We start from the raw sequence: 21678 nt of genomic DNA, 5'->3' as shown, positions 1-21678 counted from the left end.
CTTTCGAGCCGGTCTGGACATGAGAAAGTGCCGGCCGCTGACCAGCAGGGAGCGTCACACTCAGGACTGACCCAGGGAGGGCCTCTGTCCTCAGGGCCCCGCCCTGTGCTCCAGTGGGGCCTGCGCACCCTGGACGCTGGCTCAGAGCCCCTGCCGCCCGGCCCGGGCTGGAGCTGGCTGTCTCCCTGGAGACCTCCCACTGCCAGGCTGACTTTCCATTTTCTTTTCCTTCCTTATGCTATTTTAGTGCCATTCCCGGAGGGAAAAGCCACTTGACACACAGGCATTCCCAGAGTGAGCCTGGCCACTCTCTGGGCTGGTGCATCAGGGTCCAAGGCGGGAAGCAAGTCAGAATGGGAGAGGGCTGGTCCAGGCCTGGGCTAGGTACCCGGCCAGGGGTCCATGGCCGTGCCCCACTCTAGTGCCCAGCACCTGCCTCCAAGCTGTGTTGACACTCGGCATGTGCCTTGGGCACAGGGTCCACTTTCTGGGGCATCTGCACATGAGGACAGGGAGCCACGTGGTGGAGGCCAGAGGTGGGCAGGGAGGCTCGGGTGAGGGGGTGGTGGGTCTCCTGTGGCGGGCAGGGTCATGGACCCCTGAAAATGGCCACCTGGGCCTGGGATCGTCCGTCAGGAACATCCGCCAAATGGATGTTCCCAGTGCCGTCCGCTATGGGAAAATATTTTATCAAAGAGATTGGAGTTAAAAAAAAAAAAAAAAAAAAAGCGTAAGCAGGAACCCCTGACATGGCCCAAGTGTAATGTCTATTTTTACTGTCCCTCTGGTCCCCCTCCGCTATGGTGGGGAGCAGGCTGTGGTCCCCGTGTGCAAGTAGGGCGTGTCCTAGGAGTCAGTGACGTTGGCCTCCGGAAGCGGGCACCCGGGAGGAGAGGCCACTGCAGGACGGTGACCCTGCCTTGGGGAGCTCTCAGGCAGTGCTGGCCACAGGGTCCCCAGGAGACGGAGGGTGTTGGGCCAGAGAGGAGCCTGCAGCTAGAAGAGGTCGGGCCTCAGGCTACAGGCTCACAGACACTCAGGACACCACAGGGCTGGGCGGGGGGCCCCCGGGGTGGAGGCGGACACCGGCCCAGACTGATCTCTGGCAGGGGACGGATGCAAGCAGAGGGCTCCCCTGGCCTGGGGATGTGAGGGGGACTGCAGGCAGCCACCTCCCAGCACCCATGCCCAGAACCTGGGGCAGCGGGGACACCTGTGCCCAGCCCATCCCTGCAGACCCTCCCTCTTTCCTGACGACCAGACTAGGGACCGACAGGAAGAGGGGCAGTGGCCGCTGACCCCGCCCCTCCCCAGCCTTTGTGTCCCGTGGCCCCCAGCCCCGTTCCCACACTCCGTGCCCCCAGGGTCACACAGGCACAAAGGCTGCAGGAGGGGTGGCCACCACCCTGCACAGGGAGAGACCCTGGCCCGCCGGCTCCTAGGCGGCAGGGGGAGCAGCGGGGGGCTCTGGGGGAGGATGGGTTGGGGGCAGCTGGCGTCGGGTTTCCGTGCCGACATGGGGCCTCAAGGACAGTGGGGTCCACCAGGCAGGTTTTGGCAGGGATTAAGGCCAGTGCGCCCCCAGCCTTGGGATGCTAGCCAGGGTGATGTCCCAGCGCGGTCCCTTGGGGCTGACAACAGGGTGGGCCCAGGCCCCACAGCCTGCAGGGCCACCCCCCTGCCCTGCCTCCCTTCCAGAAAAGCCCTGGTCCTCGGCCAGAGCCCAGCTTCAGTTCCCACCAGATGGCCCTGGGGACTAAGGGCCCCGGGCCCAATGGCCTGGCCCCCCCCCCCCCCCCCCCCCCCAGTTTCTGGTGGCTCCGATCTGACCCCAGCCGCTTTAGGAAGGGCTCTGGCACTCCTGGGTCACACCCCTGGCCCTGGCCCATCCAGCAGTCAGCACCGCCTGCTTCATCTCCGCGAGACCCTCATCCTCCACGGCTACACAAGTGGCACCTGTGCCACCCCGCGAAGTGGCCTGGGCTGAGAGGAGGCCCTAGGGCCAGTCCTGTGCTCATGGCCTTGAGACCTGCCAGGGCTCCTCCGGGCCAGTGTCCGGGAGGGTTGACGTGTGAGTCCCCCCAGCCCAGCTCACGCCAGGCGCCCAGCTGGGTACCCGGCCCCTCTCTCCTTCACACATCAGTCTGTGTGGGCTGTGCTCCAAGACCCGGCCATCAGCGATCACGTGCTTCTTAATGGGCCTTCCCGAAGCTCCAGCGATCTGGAGGCCCATCTGGATGGGGCTTCTCTGGCTGGACCCCCGGAATGTTGATGGAAAAGCGAGCCCACGTCCTGTCCACTTTCAGAAGGGGTGACAGGCTGGCCTGGCTACGCTGTGAGGGGGCCACACTGGACACAGGGCCACGGGGCATATGTGCTCAGCCAGTGTCCACAGGTGCGTGGACACTGAGCATGCAGGTGGACTGTTGGTGGCCTGGACAGACGCATCCATGGCCCCGAGTCAGGCCAGTGTGCCCTGGGCCTGAGGAGCTGGTGCAGGCCAAAGACAGACCCCTGGGAGTCTGGGGCAAGGATGGTGGGGAGGTTCCCTCAGGCAGGACAGTGCAGGCCTAGCCATCTGGGCCAGGGCGTCCCTCCGCTGGTCAGCTGGCGGTCACATGTACCAGAGGATGGGCCAGGCACAGCTGGCCGCGGGGGCACCCCCAGTGCTGTCGTCTTGGGCCTGCGGCCAGTTGAGACACCTTGGACACTAAAACAACACCTGGCGCCCACGACACACTGTCTGGGGGTACGGTCGTGTCTCTGAGGACCTAGGTCCTTCCCCCTCTCTGCTCCACACCTCCACACCCGCTGCGCAGCCCCCAGCCACGGAGCTGTCCAGAACCACTGGCCAGACATGGCCGAGGACCGGGCTCTGCAGCAATGGAGGGAGGGCAGAGCCCCTGGTGACCAGCCGGGCCTCCGGGCTGGAGAGCAGAACAGCCCCACACCGGCCGAGGGAGCCTGGGGCTCAGGGACTGAGGCACACCGAGGCCGCACACAGCCAGCTTCGGGGTTACCGGCAGGCTGAGACAGACACCCTGCCCCTGGTGTCGGCACACCGCAGCCTGCGGCTAAATCGTGTGAAATTCACATCTCAGCGTCCGCAGATAGTTGTCTTGGCAGCAGCCCTGCCTGTGTGTCCTTACACTGCCCACAGCTGCTTTCTCAGGGACCCACCAGCCCTTCCAGGGGACTGACCCTTGCCTAGGGGCCTGGCTGGCATCTGACCGGGGAGGTGGGCACTCTTCTTCCTTTTGAACGATTGCCAGCCCCAAAGCAGAAGTGGGGCCCAAGAGCCAGGGGGCAGTGAGCTGCGTGGTGGGTGGCCATGGGCCTGGATGGGGATGGCAGGCCTGAGAGCACGGACCCACTGTCCACTCAACCCTAGATACAGAAAGAAAGGCCTGGCTGGCCTCAGGGGTGTAAAGCCAGCGGCAGCCAGCCCCCCTTGGGGCTGCAGGGAGAGGAGGCCATGGGCAGCCATGGATTGGGTCTGGGGAGGGCCCACGGGTGGTAAAACAGGGTCTGCCAGGCAGGGACCAACGGCTGGATGGCCGGTGCAGCAGGGAGCTGGGGGGGGCGGGGGAGGGGCGGGGAGGGGGGCAGGAACATCCATGAGTCACCCGCACTGCCCCCCCCCCCTCCCGCCCAGCCTCTCTTCCCTCCCTGGCTGGGGCTGGGGAGTGGCGCATATCCCCTCCTCCCTCCCTCCCAGGGGGCCCTGCTCACTGCCCACTGTGAGCGGAGCACATTCAGGACAAGTGTAGACCCCAGAGGTCACTGAGGGCAGATGGGGCGTCTGAGGCAGAGCAGCATGCCTGGAGGGCCCTCTGCTCTGGCAGGATGGGGGCTGGGTGTGACCCCAGCCAGCCAGGGACAGGGAGGGGCCTTGGAAGAGTAACCCCACAAAGGGAGACAGGCCTGCTCGGCCAAGCCCGAACTCCTCCCTTGAGGTGGGGGAGTAGGTGGTGCAGGGTCCTTCAGGGAAGTGGGGGGAGTCAGGCTCCAGCAAGGACTGCTGCTTCCTCCCCTCATCTTGGAAAACGCATTTCAAGGCATAGGTGTGGTGGAAGGAGCCGCCTCTCTTAGCCTGACTCAGTGGCCCTGGGAAGAGGCAGGGAGGAGAGGACCAGGGGACCCCTGCCCTGTCTCAGCCCCCACTCAGGCTGGCTCCCCACAGTGCTGGGCCCATCGTACTGTGGCCCCCTTGGCACCTGATCTCCCACCCTCCCCACTTGGTCCACCAAGCCCCAGGTTGTCTGTCACTTCCTCCAGGAAGGCCTCCAGGCCCCCAGCCCAATCTCTAGAGCATCACCACTCTTTGGAGGAGTACTTTGGGGGCTCCTCTCTCCCTTGGCTGGGAACACAGTAGGGCAGGCCTGCTGTGAGTGAAAGGCAGGCCCCACAGACATTCAGACAGCTTCAGACCCCAGGCTTCAGGGCTCCAGTTCCCTTCCAGGCCGCTGCCTGCTGTCTGAGGGCTTGGCTCCACTTGTCTGTTGAAGGGGGACAACCAGAGCTGATCCCGGCTGGCACAGCCTCGGGGCCCCTCCCCAACTTCCTTAGCCTGCCCCCCCCCCGCCCCCGTTGCCTCCCTTGGCCCTAGGTGGGAGGGGTACCCCAGCCCCCCTGGCCCCGGGTCCTGGCGCGGGAAGGCAGGCGCAACCGTTTGCTTTTGAATCTCGGCCGGGTGTCCTGAGTGGCCCTTTCAAAGGCCGGCCGGGGGCGGGGGCCGTTCCCAGGCGCGCCCCGCCCTCCCCGCCCGCCCCTCCTCCCGCTTTCCCACGCGGCCCGGCCGCCGGCTGGTTCTCACGGCCCGCTGCCCCTCCCCCGTCTGGGAACGGGCCGCGCTGCGCCCGCCGCGCTGGGGTGCCCGGGAGCCCCAGGATGGGGGGGGGGGTGCGCCTGGCGGGGGGGTTACTGGAGGGGGTGCCGCCTAGGGGTTGCTGAGGTCGCCAAAGGGAGGCAGACAGCACCCCACACACGGGGCCTGAGGCCAGATTGTATTGGATTTAACCTAGGGCAGGTGCTCTGTGGCCCCCCACACCTCGTGGAGCCACCCAGGGGGCCCTGGCCAACCCTGCCTTGTGCGTGGGGACAAAAGCACCCACTCCTCATTAGGGTCTCCCTGACCGGGAGCAGGTTCTGGGGCCTCGGTTCCTCCTAATACCCTGCAGAGTCTAGGTCACTGGTTTTACGAAGTACAAACACAGACCCCGCAGAAAATAGTGAATACCTTCTCACATAGAACTGTAATCCCATCCCACACTTGATCTGAAATTCGCATTCAGGGCCCAAATTCTCGCTGGCTGCCTGAGGGGGACTGTGACTGTGTCGTATCAGGGTTGAGGAAGCAGGGCAGGACTTGGCTACCAGTCTGGGCCCCCTGGCTCACCTTGGCCTGCCTCCATGAAGGCCAGCCCTGGCCCACCCAAGTGAGCTGGAACAAGGGGGTCCATTCCACCCAGCTTCAGACAGCCTGGGCTGGAGTCGGCCTCACTGCCCCCACGAGGGGGTCTGCACGGGGGTCCCCAGTGGGCCCTGGGCTATGGCTGGTGCAGCTGGAGGAGGAGCTTTTCAGAAGCCCGGGCACCCAGGGTGGGGAGTGGATGCCAAGTAGGAGGCCCACCCGCCAGTCCTATGTGTGGCCACTGCCCAGGGCTCCGGCCTGCAAGCCCCAGAGGGGCCTGGGGGAAGGGCTGTGACCCTCCCGAGTCTCCCTGGCCAGGGTACACCGAGGCGGGGCAGGGCTTCCTGCTCGGGCAGCCTCTGGCTGTCACGCCTGCTGTGCCCCTCTGCCCTTTCCACCCACCACCCTTTTCCCCCCTCCCTCGCCATCAGAGAGACCAGCCGTGTGCTGCTGCAGGTTCAGGGGTATCCACCCCCAGCCGTGGCTATCGGGGCCCTCACTGTGAGTTGTCAGCCCGCCCTCACCCACTGCAGGCATGAGGGCAGCTCTGGAGCTGGGGGGTCCACTCCCAGGGAGTCCAGCAGGCCCTCCCGTCCCTGTAGCAGGAGGCTGGCGGGGAGGGTGTCTGGCTCCAGGCGCCAGCCGCACGTCTGCCTTTGAGGCCAAGGCCCCAGTCGCGGGGTGCTGGCCTCCGAAGGCTGCACAAGGTGGCATCAGCCTGAGCCTGTGCCCCATGAGCCGGTCGCCAGCCGGGAAAGTCCCAGATGCCATTGTCCCCTCCACACGTGCTGGGGGAGGTGGATGTTCAGGTCTCCTGCCACTGAAAATAGAGGCCCCCGGGAGCACCCCTCCTGCACTCCCTGGCGAGGTGCACACAAGCCCCTGTCTACAGGTGTCAGGCCAGACTGCTCATACGCAGACACACTCCCAGGGTCAGGGGACATGTGAAGTGACTCGCCCTGACACGCCCCGTCACACAGGTCCCTCATCCACACCTTGGAACACTCACTCCTGCTCACTCCTGCTCACGCCTCTGCGCTGCTCACGTGCACACACACCCTCAGTGCTCCTGCACCCTTCGTGCCGGAATGCTTACGAGAGAGACACCTGCAGGGCGCCAGCCTCACACACGTGCCCAGCCATAGCCCCTCGGGGACTCCTGCACCCCACACGCCCCAGTGCCAGTGGCTCCTGACCCCCTAGGGAACCCACACAATGCTGACTGTGCCCAGGCCCTGCTGTGTCTGTGGAGACACTGTCCTGAGCCTACAAAGGGATGGGCCCATGGGAACTGGCCTTCCCGGGCCTGGGGACAGGGCTGGCGCTGGAGCACGGCCCCTGTAGGGCTGCTGTCCCGGGTCATAGACATCCAGGTTGGAGGCCACCGGCAGGAGGGGGCCTGCTCCACAGACAGAAGAGCACCGGGGTTGGGTTTGAAAACCTGCCCATGCAGGCCTGTGCATCAGCCCCAGCCACGCGCTCCTTGCAGGGCCTGGGTCCTGGCCCTTCTGTCCAGCGTTCGCCCCAGGCCAGCAGGATGGGGTCACATCACACAGATGCCCTGTGGGCCAGCTGCAGGGAGGGGGCTCCGTCCTCCTGGCCCCTTGTCCCGTCTCCTCTGGGCAATCAGACAACACCCCGTGCCGGGGGCCAACAGGGTCCTCATGGGCAAAGCTGGCTGATGTGCTTGTCTTGGAGGAGGGCCCCAGCAGTCGTGCTCCGCTCCAGGGCCACATCACCTTTGGGGGCAGATGGCTCAGGGCCCCACGAGGTGCTGCCTGGATGGTGTGGGAGAGTGAGGTGTGGAGCAGACCCAGGCCTCACCACTTCCTCTGGGGCTTTGTTCCCGCCCCGTCCGGGCAAGGTGTCAGGCCAGTAGCCTTTCATCCCAGCCCGCTGGCCCTGCACGCGGCACCATTTGTTAGGGTGGCCCTGGGGGCGGTCACGGTGGATGAGCCAGACTGGGGAGGCCTCAGGACAGCAAGTGTGGACTGTAGGGGGAGGTGGCACTTGGCAGGGACCAAATGGGCAGAAAAGCACCCTGGGAACAGGGATGCTGGTGTCCTGAAGTTGAGACCCTCCAGGGCTCCCACTACCCTGACCGGAGCATCCGAGACGCTGGCCACGTGTAGATGTGCTCAGGAAGGTGCCGGAAACCATTCTCAGTGCCGCGTTGGCTTTTCCCACCAGGCGGTGGGACGAAGTGCTGTTTCTTTTCTTCTGCTTTTTTATGCTTCACTCTTGTTCCAATTTGCTCTAAATGAGCAAGAAATAGCCCATTACTCTAGAACATGCCACAGCTTCTGAGTCCAGCCCCCACCCGCCCTGCCTGTGGGTCAGAAATCCCCAAACATGGCCTTCCAGGGCCTGGGCTCCAGAATGACTCCCCTCCTCCCCCACTGGGGGTGGGGGCTGCAGGGGTCTGGCAGGGCCCCCGCTTGGAGCCTGGACCGCACTTGCCATCAGGCAGGAGTGAGGTTTCTACAAGCCTGCCCCTTGCTCAGAAGGAGGGCACCCAAGTGGCCTGGGCCCACTTCCCAGCTGGAGCCTAAAACTCTCAGCGGTGCCTAGTGCCTACCGAGCTGGGGCAGCAGGGTGGTGTGAACTCCCCAGGCAGCCAGCCTGTGGTGCGGAGCTCAGGTCATGGACCTGGCTGCAGGCTGGGCAGGAGGCCCCACTCACGTCCTTCTTAGGGCGGGGGTCCCTTCTCTGGGCTCCCAGCCTAGGCAGGCCCTGCACCCTTAGGAACACGTGTTCTCTCTCATACCCCATGCCCGGGTGAGTCCCAGGTATGGCTTCTATCCCGCCCTCCTCTCTCCCTCGCACCCACCCCCCATTTGCTGAGGCCTGGGGCTCAAGGCTGATGGGGGCCCAAGGGTGTTTACAAGCAACCAACGGGGCTGTGCTGTCCTGGGACCAGGGAGGGCTGGTCGCCTCTGGAGAGGAACGTGTACAAGGGCCCCTCCGAGCTGCCTGCTGGCCCTGCCCAGCCCGTTCTGTGGCCCTGGCTGGGGCATGCCCCTCTGGACTCTACACCTGTGTGCCAGCTGTCCGCTGGTTGTGCACAGCAGACACCTGCAGGCGTGCTGACCAGGGTTGTGTGTGTGTGGGTGGCCCTGCACCCAGGGCAGGTGGGAACACAGACGTTTCCAGGGACGCAGACTTCAGGACAGTTGCTGTGACCTTGCCTGTTGCGCAGCTCTTGGTTCTGGTGGCCACGACCACTCCTTGGGTGAGTGTGACTGCGAATCCTGGGCTCAGACCGCCCTTGGGCATGGCCCCTCAAAGCCCCCCAGCTCCCCCCTGCCAAGTCTTAGCCTCAGTGGAACGGGCAGGTGTCCCAAGTGCCTGCTATAGCCTCTCGTCACACCCCCAAGAAGCCCAGAAAACAGAGCCTCCTGGAGAAGTGGCCAAAGCAGGCCTCTCCCGCCCTCCCCAGGCCCCAGGGAGGGGCAAGGGGCTGCAGAGGGTGGACCAAAAGGTCAAGTCTGCCTAACTCCCGGTCTGTGGGCCCCAGCAGTCCCGATGACCAGTCACTGCTGGCGCCCCAGCCCCTGGGAGGCAACCTCCCCCTTGTGGGCTCAGGTCTCTGGCCGAGACAGTCCCCAGGTGGACAGAGTGCCCTGAGTTGGGACAGCACGGCAAGTGGGTGTTGGCTCCAAGCAGCTGTAAGAGCTGTGCGGACCGGGCACGCAGGTGGGCTCCTGGGACCAGGAAGCCACGAGCCTTCCCAGCCCCTCCAGCCCCCGACTCACCTGGCCCTTCCCGCCCAGCCAGGCTCTGGGGCTGGAGGCCCTCCCCGCCCTCAGACTCCCAGACTGAATGGGGGTACACAGAGACCAGGCTGGACTCACAAGACCATCCCACCCAGCCCCTGTCCAGGGCCTTCCCCGGGACCCCCACTGCAGTCTGTCCAGGCCCACTGGCATCCCAGGGCTCGGGTTCGTGCGTCCCCCAAGGGGGAGTGGGCATGGCCCAGACACCACCTGCACATACCCCCCTCTCCTAAGGGTCAGCGTGAGGACCCTGGTGTGGGGTCCTCGCTAGCCGAGGGCCCTGTAAGCAGGTTACTCAGCCCCTCAGAAGCCCCCTTTCTTCATCATGAAAGGCAATGTCTCCCCCTTTGGTGTCAGGAAGGGACCTCTGCTGGACTGGCACCTAGCCCATGACCAGGCCTGTGCTGGGCCATGGGCCCCAAAGAGCAGGGCCTCAGCCTTGTGTGAGGCAGGTGGACCTTGCAGGGGACGGGGACAGGAGACACAGGGAGCCGCCAGATGCTGGTCCTTCCTGCAGATGGGGAGCACAGGCCAGAGAGGGGGTGAGCATATAGAACCGGCTTTTCCAGTCGGGGGTGGGGGTGGGACAGGGCCTCCCAGGGCCCTATGGGGTGACGGTAGGGCCCAGCAGTGGGCAGCAGCCGTGGGAAAAGCAGCACCGGTGGTTCCCGAGGGTGGGGCCGGGTCCTTGTGGATGGCACCGGTGGTTTGTCTTCGTGCCGTGACTCAGCGTGAGCTGGCAGTCCCGCCCAGGTGTGTGCATCAGGCCCAGGTCCTGGGAAGGCTCCCACCCCCTCCCACTAATGCGGCATCCCTCTCACACCTACAGGCTCCGTCCCCTGGGGGGGCCTGGGTAGCGGGGGAGAAGGGCGAACGCAGTTCTCTGTGGTGGGCAGCCCAGGGCAGCGACCACCCTCTTCCCAGCTGGACCTGGAGTGACCACAGGCTAGACCTGCGGCCAGGGCTCCACCTGCACTCCTGCCCAGGAAGGTCCCTGGGTCTGTGACCGGGAGGCCAGGGCCCACGGCAGACTCCCCGTGCCAGAGAGGTGGCCAGGGGACAGGAGGCACCCCCCCCCCCCCGAGAGGCAGGAGGAAGGGTCCTGCTGGCACCAGCCCTGCCCCAGCCCCACCCAGGCCTCCCCGAAGAGGTGGCCCCACCCTCCGGCGCCCCCAGGCCCTGGCTCCCGATGCTGGATGCAGTACAGCAAGCTCATGGTGTCGAAAGGCCCATGGGAAAAGGGCGTGTGGGGGCAGGGGGCACCGCCCCTGACGTGGGCACACCCTGAGGCTCCAGGGGCTGGTGGCTGCCACCTACCCACCCACCCCTGGGAGCTGTGTCATTCAGGGCACCGGTCAGGCTCCTCCAGGAGGGGCCCGGGAGTGATCCCATGAGCACAGATCATGGACCCCTCCTCCCTGTGGCCCCGGAACGCCCCCTCCCAACCTCAGGCCCTGCTCTAGGCTCATCCTCCTCTTACAGGCCGCTCTGATTTGGGGAAGGGCTGTGACTGGCTGTGCATGTGTCCATGAGCACCTGTGCCCACCTGCCTGGGAACCAGTGGCCCCTCCCACTCTCCCTTGGGCCCTCCTTACCTCATCATGGGGACCCTGGGGTCCTTCACCCCGTCGGTCAGTGGCCATCATGAAGCAACCCTGGGGCAGCTGTGTTGGGAGGACAGGATGGGCCCCAGAAGCCCCTGCCCCCACCCCCAGTGTCACTGCAAGGTCAGCAGGGCCGAGCTGAGTGCCTTCCAAGAGCCATTGCACGTCCTAGACAAGGACCCCAAATAGAAGCAAAAGTGGCTTCCCTCCTGATCCCTTGTAGATGTGGTGCCCCGGGGGCAGGGGGGCGGGGTCAGGCAACAGGCATCATCGAGAAGCACGGACACTGAAACAGCCTGGCTGAGGGGCCCGCTGCAAGCCTCTTACCCTGACCCTTTGATGCTGAGCTAGCCCAGGGATGCCCAGGCCTGGTTGTGCCCTCGAGGCTCTGCGATTGGGGCGGACAGCCCAGGTGATGACAGAGGCCCACAGGGTCTCATGAGCCGGAAGAGGCTGCCTAGGGCCCACTAGGATCCAGTGCCGTGCAGGAGGGCTCCCAGGAGGAGGTGTGCCCTGTCCTGCAAGGAGAGGAAGGGATGTGTGCTTTTGTCTCTGTGAAACCCCCTAGCCAGACCTAGAGCTGCAAGGAGCCTGAGGCTGGGGGTGGGAGGTGGGAGGTGGGCGGAGCCTCACCTGGCCTCAGCACCCCCTCTGTCCCCAGGCCTGTAACTGTGACCAGTACCTGAAGGTCTCCAAGGACATGATGAAGCAGCTGGTGAGGCTCAGCAGCCGCCCGGAAGGCCCCAGCATCACAGGTATGTTGCCCCATGGGGTTAGGCGTGGGCTCTGTGGGCTCTGTGGACAGTGGCCCAGTTGTGGGGTTAAACTGCAGGGATGACCAGGGAGGTGCCGGCCAGGGGCCGGTGGAAAGACAGAGCTCACGCTGCGCAAAGGTTACAGGCCCAGGAGGCCAGGAAGCTGAGACACTCAGGGCCCCTCTGGGGTGGGGTCCCCCCCCCCTCTCCGGTCACCCTGCCCTTCACACAGAGTGCACACGCACACAGGCATGTGTGCCGGCACGCACCTGTTTGTACACACTTGTGCACACATGTGCACGTGCACAGATGCACATTTGCTTGCACACTGGCACCTGCTAAGCAATCTGAAGGCAGACGATCCCGGACAGACAGAAAGGAGGGCAAACCCCAGATGTCAACCCCCTCAACCGTGGACCCAGCCTCAGTTTCCGTCCTTGTAAAACTAGAAACTGGAAGGAGACTTTGAAGTCGCTGGCTGGGGCAGAGAGTGTGCCCTTCCATGCCTATCACCGGCTCCCCCGCCCTCTAGAGAGAGGGGCACCAGAGGGAGCCTCGCAGCTCCTCCCCAGGCTCCCGGCTGCTCCTCAGCGGACGGCAAGGATGGGATGGATAGGAGAGTGTCTTAGTGCCCTCTCCAGGGGGGTCAGCCTGAGGTTAGGGTGCCTCTGAGATCCCCTTCACGGCTCGCCGTGGCTCTCCCGGACGGTGACGTCCTCACGAGGGTGTTCTTGTTCTTCCGAAACCCCCTGAGGTTTGGGGCTGGAGCTCCTCGGGTGAGCCATCGTGATGGCCTGTGTCCAGCCCCCAGCAGCTCTCAGCTCTCCACAGTGTGGCCTTGACATGTTCAAGGCCCAGGAAGGGAGGAGCAGGGTACGAGCACTGCCCTCTGCTAGAGCCGCCCCGCCACTGGGCTCCCGGCTCCTCTGAGCCACCAGCGCTCTGCCCAGAGGCCCACGCCTGTCCTGAGGTGGTGGGTGGCCCTCCTGCAGGCCTGCTGGCATCTCGTGGGCCTCCAGGTAAAGGCTGAGGCCGGACTGACTAGGGCGAGATAGGGAGACCAGATGGAGGTCATGGCCTCATTGCGTTGCGGCGGGAGGGGGGGGAGGGGGGGCAGTGCTCATCCATTCAGGCTCTGGCTAAAGTTAATCTGGAGCCATCTGTGGAGAGATGTTTGCCAAGCAAATTAGGGGTAGGACTCTTCTTCCGCCTGCCGGCTAGGACTCCTCAGCCGTCACTGCCCTCACGCCTGCACTGGCCCCTCAGCAGCCCGAGGCCTGGCCACCTCCCTGGAGTCTCCTGTGCTCTTAGCGGAGGTAGGGACCCTCTTGCAGAGTCAGAAGGTCGCCCTGAGCTCCAGCAGGTCCCCTGGGCCCTGCTGCTATGAAACACAGGCCCTGGCAGTGGCTTATCTTCTCATCGCCACGAATGGGATGCCCCCGCCCCCACCGGCCCGTTCTCAGGCCCCCAGTGCCCTAATCGGCCAATCTCACGCCCAGAACTCGTTTCCCAAGGACCTTTGAGCCCCAAGAACATTCCAAGGTGTGAGTTCCCATGGGAGGGGATCAGGCTGGCACCAAAGCTCCTCAGTCCCCTACCCTTTGCCCTTTCTGCTAAGGGTGGGAGGAGAGGCTGGGCACTTGGAGGTGCACTGTGGGCACTGGGGCTGCCAGGACCCACCCTTAGGACAGTCCCTGATGTCCTCAATTGATTGCCAGGTGATGAGGCCACCCAGAGCGAGGACATACAGGAGGCAGGTGAGCCCTGGGACCACCCACTGACAGGGTTTGTTCCTGGCCCAGGAGAGGGGACTGCCCTGAGAGGAGAGGCCCGTGCCCTAGGTGAGGGGTAGCGGGCAGGGCCAGTGGGGAGAGAGGGCCAGGGGTCCGTGGGTAAGATGAGGCAGAGCGTTGGGGGGACCAGGCAGTGTAGGGCAGAGGCACCGGAAAGAACAGGGTGGAGGCGAGACCATCCCCCCAGCCCCTCCCACCCCACCCCACCATAAGGCTGAGAGCTCAGAGTGGCCGCCCACCCCCCACCTTTCCAGGCTCGGCCCCAGAGGAGGCCCCCGGGGGCTGTACCTACGACCCACCTTGCCGCTGGCTGGAGGCCGCAGACCTGCGGGCTGGCGCGCCTGCCACACTGGCCAGTGGCACCCGGCTGCAGCTGGCAGGGGTCCCGGAGGGCGTGCTGCGGCGGCCGGGGCTACGCCATTTCTACTGCTGCTCTGGCTGTGGCAAGGTCTTCTGGGAGGGCTCCCACCTGTGCCGCGTCACCTCGCAATTCAGCCAGATCCTGAGCGGCGCCTCCAGCCCCTGGAAGCAGAGCTGAGCCCCCAGGCCCACGGGCCTGCACTGCCCCCTGGGGCATCCACCCACCCCCCCCCAGCAATACAGGTAATAAAAGTCCTGACCTGCATGGGCCTGCGGCCATGGACTCACTGCACACACCTGGGCCTGGCCCTAGGTGCACCTGTGGCCGTGGACTCATTGCATACACCTGGGCGCCAGCCCCAGGTGCAGAGCTAGGACCGGGGTGGAAGGGATGAAAGTTCTTGCACAAGGTCAGGATGCTCGGACCCTGAGCTGAGAACCGCCTGACACTCGGGAATGAGGCCGACGGAAAGTGGGAAGGACACGCCTGGTAGAGGAAATGGCCTTCACAAAGGCCCGGGGCTGGGACCCAAGCGGCTCCCGTCAGCAGGGCTCAGTGGGGCGGAGGGAGGCGGGGGCACACAGGCCCCCCACGCACTGGGGGCCCACTCCCTTCGCTGTGTTGGCAAACGCCACCCCCCTCTGTCCCACCTTCCTGGGCTCCTCAGACCTTCGGGGAGGCCTCCAGTTCCAGGGAGTGTAGATGGTGGGACCCCGCAGGGCCAGGGCCCTTTAGGCCAGATGTGGCGGGGGTGGGGGTGGGGGGCTTCCTGGGGAACAGGGCCCAGCCCTCTGTGGTGCAAGAGGCAGGGCGGCCACCCTCTAGGGGGGCATCCGTTGTGTCTGGAGGGCCATGCCTGGAGGGGAGGCCCACCTCTGCATCTGCTGCCCTCGCCCCCTCGCCGGCCGGAGTGTGACCCCACATGGCTTCTTCCCCCCGCCCCAGCCCGGTCGAGGTGGCCTCCTCTCATGAAACAGAGTGGCAGCCGAAGCCACAAGGGGGCCCTGCACACGAGAGCGTCCACCCTCACAACTGCAGGAAACAGCCACTGCTCCACCTACTCTCTGGGAAACTGAGGCGCAGGCACCCGTTGCCGACACCCGAGGGCCCCGGGCACCGGTGCCAGGTGGGCGGGGAGAGGGACCTAGACTGCATCTTGCCCTGGCCGCCTCCTCCTGGCTCACTCCCTAGGAATGTGCCCCCCCCCCCCCCCCACATCCCTTTCCTGTCCTTCCTGCCTTGAGCGGAAACCAGCTCAGATTTGGCCCGGGAACCCAGGCGGAAGCCTCAGGGCCCGGGAGCCCGGGGGGGGCGGGGCGGGGCAGGGCTGTTGCCTCTGCCCAGAGCGGGTGCACCTGCAGGCCCAGGTGTGACGGCCTCAGGTACCAGGTGGATGCTGGCAGTGCCAGGCCTACCTCTGCCCCCGCCTGGGCTGGGGGTCAGGCCCAAGAGTATGAGGCTGGGGGCTCATACTGAACGCCATGCACCCATCCTGCCACACTGCCCATCATTTCCTTTCCCTGAAAACGCCCACCTCGTGTCGGGCGCTGGCCCACCCGGCCCCGCAGCAACCTTGGGGCCAGCCGGACCAGATGCTACCGCACAGATGGAGGGAGGGACTCGGAGACTCAGGACAGGACCGGGCTGAGCGGGGGCACCGTGTCAGGGCCAAGCGTGCAACCCTGGCTTCCCCCACCCTTCGGTCACTGCTGAGCCCGAGGGCCACGTGGGGCCGTGGGGGCGAGCAGACACCCCACCAGGGCTCAGGACCTTCTGTGATCGGGGTGCTGCTTCCGAGAGCCAGACCACTGGCCCGCGTCCTGTCCTGGGAGGCAGCCCTGACCACGCTCCTCCCCTAGTAAGGTCAGGAGGAAACCGCCAGGGGTGCCGGCCCCACTGCCCAACCCAGCTGCTTCCTGAAGACTCTGGAGACTCTGTTTGACCCAAGGCCCTGGTGGTGGTTGCAGCTGGTCCTTAACACAAGGAGGCCAGAGCCAGGGACCGGCACGGGGGAGACAGGAGACCACGTGTCCTTCCTGTCCCTCCAGGCAGGCCGGGCCCCAGCACCCCACTGCCCCGCGCACCCTCTAGAGGGAGAAGAGGGCGACTGCGTGGGGCCTCTTTCCCAGTGTGCCCCTCACAGCTACACGCGTACTGTCCAGCCTGCCTTCCCACCTCCCCACCCCTCTGCTGCCCAGACTGGCCGTGTCCCCCCGGGAACCCTCCCAGGCTCACGTACTCGCTGCCAGCCCAGCCCAGCCCCACGGCAACCCCATCCTAGGCCCCAGCCCCCGACGCCTGGTCCTGAGCCATCAGGAGGTCAGCCCAAAAAGCCTTCTGAGGCCCCAGGACTGCCTCAGGCCCCCTCCCAAGCTAGGGGTCAGGCACCACGCCATCAGGGTGGGCTACGGCCCTAGTGCCAGGCCGTGCCCTAAGCGGCCGCGCAGTGATTGTCTGCCACAGTTCCTGCCCCGGGCGTCCTTCCTCCGCTCTGGCCGAGGGCTGAGTGTTTGTTATTTGATCTCTATCCTCTCTCGGCCCTTCTACCAGGTGTCTGGGCTGCTGGGAAGAAACACTCTCCTCTTTCCCACGCTCCCCGACACATTTTAATGAATTAGCTGGAAGCCCCGCCCCCACTGCCCGCCTGCCTGCTCACCCTCCCTCCCCCGCCTAGTGCCTTTAAGGTGGCCGCAGGCCTTGGCCCAGCTCTGGCCAGCCGCCTCTTCTGCGCTGTCCTCCCCAGGCCGCTCCACCCAGACCTTCCCAGCCCATATCCCAGAATGCTCCCCAGGCCGCTCCACCCCTGCCCACAGTGTTCCCCCCCCCAACACCCACTGCTATGAGCCTCTAAAGGAAGGGGGTCCCCAGAGAAAGAAGGGGGCCCTCTCCAACTCTGGCCTCCACCCACCACGGCCCTTCAGGGTGACATCCTTGGAGCCAATAGGGAGAAGGACGGGGTCCTGCCGCATGGTCAGGGTCGAGTCTGTCCCCGCCCCCCCCCCCCCCCCCGACCCCAGGTCAGGGGTTTCTCACTCAGAGCCAGTGAACTGCTTATCTATATACAACACCACCAAGAAACCCCACCCACACCGGAGAGGGGTTTCTCTGGGCCGCAGGGTGGGGCCTGGCTTCCCCATTCCCTCCAAGGCATTTGGAACAAATGTCCTCCTTTTGGACCATTCCTTCAGCAAACACTGAACAAGAGATTACTGGGAGCCAGTGCCCTGCAAGCCCCGCTTCCCCTCCTGTCCTCAAATGGGGCAACTCCCAGGGTGTGGACCAAAGCGGCTCAGACCAGAAATACCCTCCCAGCCACGGCACGGCCACGGGAATCCCATCGGCTCCCCAGAGATAGTGTGACTGTCACCCGAACCCCACAGTGGCAGACCTGGCTACACCTGTCTGACCCTCACGCCGAGCCCTGGGTGGGGCAGGAGGCAACATCAGGCTAGACTCCTGTGGCCGCTCTGTCCCTGCCGGGGGCACCCAAGCCACCGATTTCATGGCCCATGGTGGTGGCCGTGCATTCCCACACTGAGCTCACAGGGCCCCTTTGTCTGCCCACCCCGAAGCCTGCGCGGGTGTCCAAGGGACATTTCACCCCCGGGCTCTGCTCCCGGGCCCTACAGGGTCTCCAGATGCCCTTCTTCAGGTCAGGGGACCTGAACCCACCTGCGCTGGGGCCTATGAACCCCCCCGCCTTCTGGGGATAGCCCTGGGCACTGTCCAGAGATAAATACAGGCCCCAGGGGACAGGGCCTATGCCCTCTTCCCTGATGCCGGGAGGATGCAGGGAAGGGGGTGCTGGAGGTGGTCAGGGCCCCGCCCTCGAGGGGTTCACAGTCCAGCAGTCTCCCTTACTGGGCCCAGGGACCCCACCCGGCAAGATGAGTGGGGCAAGGGAGGGGCTGTTGACGCCGGCACCCCACCCCCACCCCCACCAGGTCACAACCTCAGCTGAACCTAGCACAGGGCCTGGTTCAGGACTCCCGCCTCAGGCCGGGGCTTACCCACCTACACTGTGGGGAGCTCCTGGTGGGAGCAAGGCTGAGCGGAAGAGCTGGACCACCAGCCAGACCACCAGCCTCGGGAAGACCAGAGGGAGGGACTCGGGGAGCTCTCTCTGGCTGCCAGGAGGACGCCGAGAGAGTCCACAACGGTCAGGTCTGAGGGCAGCTGGCCAGAGGCAGCCAGCCCTGGGGTGGCCTTACCCAGTTTTTCCTGCGATTCTGCTGCGACTCGTTCCAGAGCACAGAGCGAGATGGGGGGCACACGCCCACCCACATATGTCTCCAAACACGGGGCACACCGGGCAGGTGCCCACGGGAGCCCATCCCCAAACAAGGCCTGACAGGGGGGGACTCCCGGGCTGAGGCCCAGGGCCGCCTCCTCGGGAATTTCCAGCCCGCTTCTGAAGGAATTGAAGTTCCTGTGTGCTGCCCTGCTGCCCTGGGCCTACTGCTCCGAGACTCATTCCTGCTCGATTTCCAGCCACCAGAGCCCAGCTATAAGCTGTAAAATCCTAATGAGGAAATCTGGCGGGAGTATTAGAATGTCAATAAAAAATGGGTTTACAGATTGGAAATGAGTCACTGCTGGGCTTTCTTTCGGTCCTCGGTGCCCTACCTGGGGCTGCTCACCTGGCCAGGCCTTGCCTGTCCCTAGTCGTGCTGATGGAGGTGGCCCAGGAGAGGGAAGCAGGCCCTGAGGTCCGGCCGACTGACCTCCCCGCCTTGGAGGGGCTTCTGAGCACCTCCAGCCCCCAGCTTCCTCCTGTAAAGACCCTGCTTCGTCCGGGTGGGACCTCAGGGTTTGGCTCCTCACGCTTGTCGGGTTGGGGGCAAAACACGGGGTGACCCAGGCCGCCAGAGGAGCAGCCCTCGTTCAGGAAAGACCGCGTGGCCCAGGTCACACGCCCGAGCTGTTCGTGGACTCGTCACCCGCGTGGACTTCGTGTCCTGGGGGCCAGGCTGAGCCAGTCTTGTCGCTGCGCACCCAGCCCGCGAGGAACGCAGAGGGTCTGCGGCCCGCGCTCCGGAAGCGCGGAGTGAGACCCGGGCTCTCCACCCGGGCCTCCCGGGTCTGAAATGTCAGCGAACCCCCACCACGGGTAGGCCGCCCTTCGGTGCACCTCGGGGTTGCGCTCGGCCGGGGATCGGGCCCGGGTCTGTCCGCGGAGGGAGCTTGGAATTCCCCGAGTGGCAGAAAGGGGAGTAGGCGGGACGACCGCGGGGGTGCGGAGAGCAAGGACCCCCCGCTACGGCCACCTGGCCCCCTGCCGGCGACCAGCGCCCCCTGCCGCGAAGCGCGCTACCGCCCAGGCACGCCCCGCCCCCGCCCCGCCCCCACGTGGGCGCCGCCCAATCATCCGGTCGCCGGCGCGCGCGTCACGGGCGCCCTATTGTTATGCAAATATAAAGGGAGTAAAAGGCGCCCCGGCGCGGCGGGCGGGCGGGCGAGTGTAGCTGCGCGTGGGGAGGCGCGTGGGACCCGCGTGGGAGCCGCAGCGAGCAGGGACCCGGAACGCGCGGCGCCGCCGCCGGGCCCGCCGGCCCCCGCGAGCGCAGTGCCCGCCCCCGTCGCCCGCTCGCCCGGGCGCGGCTGGATGCGGCGGGGGCCCCGCGGCGGCGGCCCCCGGCCCCCAGAGCCCGGAACGCCCAGGGGCGGCGTGCGGGGCCCGGGGGCGCCGCGCCCTCCATGCGCCGAGGCGCGCCCCGAGACAGCCGGGGGCCCGCGCCGCAGCCGCCGCCGCCGCCGCCCGCGCTGAGCCCCGGCGCGGCCCGCGGCCCGCGCCCGGAGGCAGCATGAGCCAGGCCGAGCTGTCCACCTGCTCGGCGCCGCAGACGCAGCGCATCTTCCAGGAGGCCGTGCGCAAGGGCAACACGCAGGAGCTGCAGTCGCTGCTGCAGAACATGACCAACTGCGAGTTCAACGTGAACTCGTTCGGGCCTGAGGGCCAGACGGCGCTGCACCAGTCGGTCATCGACGGCAACCTGGAGCTCGTGAAGCTGCTGGTCAAGTTCGGCGCCGACATCCGCCTGGCCAACCGCGACGGCTGGAGCGCGCTGCACATCGCCGCGTTCGGCGGCCACCAGGACATCGTGCTCTATCTCATCACCAAGGCCAAGTACGCGGGCAGCGGCCGGTGATGCCCGCCCGGACCCGGACGCGGGCCTCGAGCGTGTCGTCTGCTGTACCTTCCCGCCAACTACCTCGGTGCGCACCGGGCCCCCGGGCCCCGCGGCCACAACGAGTCTGGCGCGCGCGTCCGCGCCCACGGGGGCCGCGCGGCGCCCGCTGCCAGGGGTCGACGCCCCCGCGCGGCCGCCCGGACCCGGGCCGAGGGCTTCCCACGGCCCCCGCCCTCCGCCTCGCGGTGGGGGGGTGGGGGGGAGGTGGGGGCGGGGCGCGGGCTGCAGCCCCTTTGAAATTTGAGTCTCGCTACCAGCAAGTTTGGAGTCCCGAGACACCGGATCCTCCGGTCAAAATGTTTTCTCCCGAAGGTGGAAGGCGGGCGGCGGGGACGCCGGGCTCGGGGCGCTCCGCCGCCCGCAGGACCCGCGGCCGAAGCCCGCAGTCGCCCAGGGGCCACGGCGGGGCGTTTCCGGCCCGGACGCGCGACGGTGGAGACGCTCCGCTGTTCTTAGGGTTCTAAACTATTTATCATGTGTGTGTATATTTGTGGGTGAAGTTTGTGCGCCTGAATTTTTTTTTTGTTTGGAAAATATTGTGCGTGGTCAATGTGGTTATAGGGGGGAAGATACTTTTTTTTTTTTTTTTTCTTAGTCTTAAAACTAAAAACTTGAGTCTGTCATTTCTTGGTTGCACTGAAAACACCGCCCAGCCTGATGGTTTTCCCGTGCAGGTCCCTCTCCCTGCTTCTCACTCTCTCCCCTCCTCCTCCTCCCCCCACCCCCGTACCCCCTCTCCTCTCCCTCCTGACACACAGGCACACAATTTTGGGAAGCCCCGGGGCTCCCTCTCCCCTCTCCCGTGAGAGAGGCCACCATCCCCCGAACCTGCTGGCTTTGCGAAGTTTCCTCGGGAGCACGGGTGCTCGGGTGTGGCGGTGATGGGGGCGGGAGGGGTCCTACCTTTTCTAGTGAGTTCTATTATAGTTAGTAGGTCGCACACTTTTTTAAAAAAGTAAATGGATTTGCCACATTTGAATGTCATAACATTTATGACAGAATATAAAATATTAACATATTTTAAGCCAAGTTTTAGGTGTATGTTTTGAATCTTGGTTATAAACCCAATTTTAAAGGGCGTTGTATCCAGCGTTGTGAAGGCAACAGTGTACCCATATTTATATTTTTATAAAATACCTATAAGACTGTGAATCTCTTGTGCTAATTGCTGAGTAAGTTGAAGGACTGTTTGGCCCCTTCTTCAGTCTCCCGGAGCTTCAAGGACCCGATTCGAATCCAAAAACCCTGTCATGGGGGGAGGGGCCGCGCGGGGACCTGGGCTGGAGGCGGTGCTTCCGCGTCACTCTCGGTCCCGAAAGGCGCCCTTCCTGGTCTCCGAGGTTCCTATTTTCTATGCAACCCCACACCCCTTGTTGTTTTGATCCTGAGAAATAAAAGGGAGGCTGAATTATTCAAATTTAAATGAGGCTTCCCCTGGGTAGAAGTGCCGCTGACCCTCCGTGCAGAAATGGGGAGCGCTTGAGGACACAGGTGGGTGGAGGCCCTTTGCGCGCGGCCGGTCACACTCGGGCGTCATCTGGGGCTTTTTATAAAACCTTGTGTGAGCAGAATATATTGATAATGTCAGTGAAACAAGCAGACATTGAAACTGAGGCACAGATTACTCCAAAAGGAGTTTTTCTGTATATTTTTTCTAGATGCAAATACCTTTTTAATTATGTTAATTAATGTTAAGACTTTCTAGGCTTATATGGAAGCTGTGTGTGGGTCCTGGTATGATCACTTCTAACTGGATAAAGTCTGCAGCACATTCCTGAGTGTACG

The 21678-nt window shown here is 64.9% G+C and overlaps 2 protein-coding genes across 5 annotated transcripts in view; both read left to right on the top strand.

Annotated features, from left to right (window-relative positions):
- Window positions 1-13966, top strand: part of EXD3 (exonuclease 3'-5' domain containing 3) — an 81417-nt gene extending 67451 nt beyond the window's left edge. For all 4 annotated transcript variants that reach the window (XM_045470090.1, XM_045470089.1, XM_045470087.1 and 1 more), the window contains 3 exons: window positions 11455-11548; window positions 13267-13305; window positions 13596-13966. In XM_045470090.1, the coding sequence (XP_045326046.1) occupies window positions 11455-11548; window positions 13267-13305; window positions 13596-13879 (417 nt within the window). In that variant the 3' untranslated portion in view covers window positions 13880-13966. The remainder of the gene's footprint in view (window positions 1-11454; window positions 11549-13266; window positions 13306-13595) is intronic.
- Window positions 13967-19495: 5529 nt separating this feature from the next.
- LOC123593864 (NOTCH regulated ankyrin repeat protein) lies at window positions 19496-21045 on the top strand. Its single transcript, XM_045470448.1, has one exon. It carries the CDS (start codon window positions 19507-19509, stop codon window positions 19849-19851), a length of 345 nt encoding a protein of 114 aa, XP_045326404.1. The 5' UTR covers window positions 19496-19506; the 3' UTR covers window positions 19852-21045.
- Window positions 21046-21678: the final 633 nt, after the last annotated feature.

Source organism: Leopardus geoffroyi, chromosome D4 (genome assembly GCF_018350155.1).
Source record: "Leopardus geoffroyi isolate Oge1 chromosome D4, O.geoffroyi_Oge1_pat1.0, whole genome shotgun sequence".
NCBI lineage: Eukaryota > Metazoa > Chordata > Mammalia > Carnivora > Felidae > Leopardus > Leopardus geoffroyi.
Note: the sequence above shows the minus strand (reverse complement) of the source record. Positions and strands in the feature narration are given on the sequence as shown.

Coding starts and splice junctions, on each gene's coding strand:
- LOC123593864 (XM_045470448.1), top strand. CDS start 19,507: ATGAGCCAGGCCGAGCTGTCCACCTGCTCGGCGCCGCAGACGCAGCGC.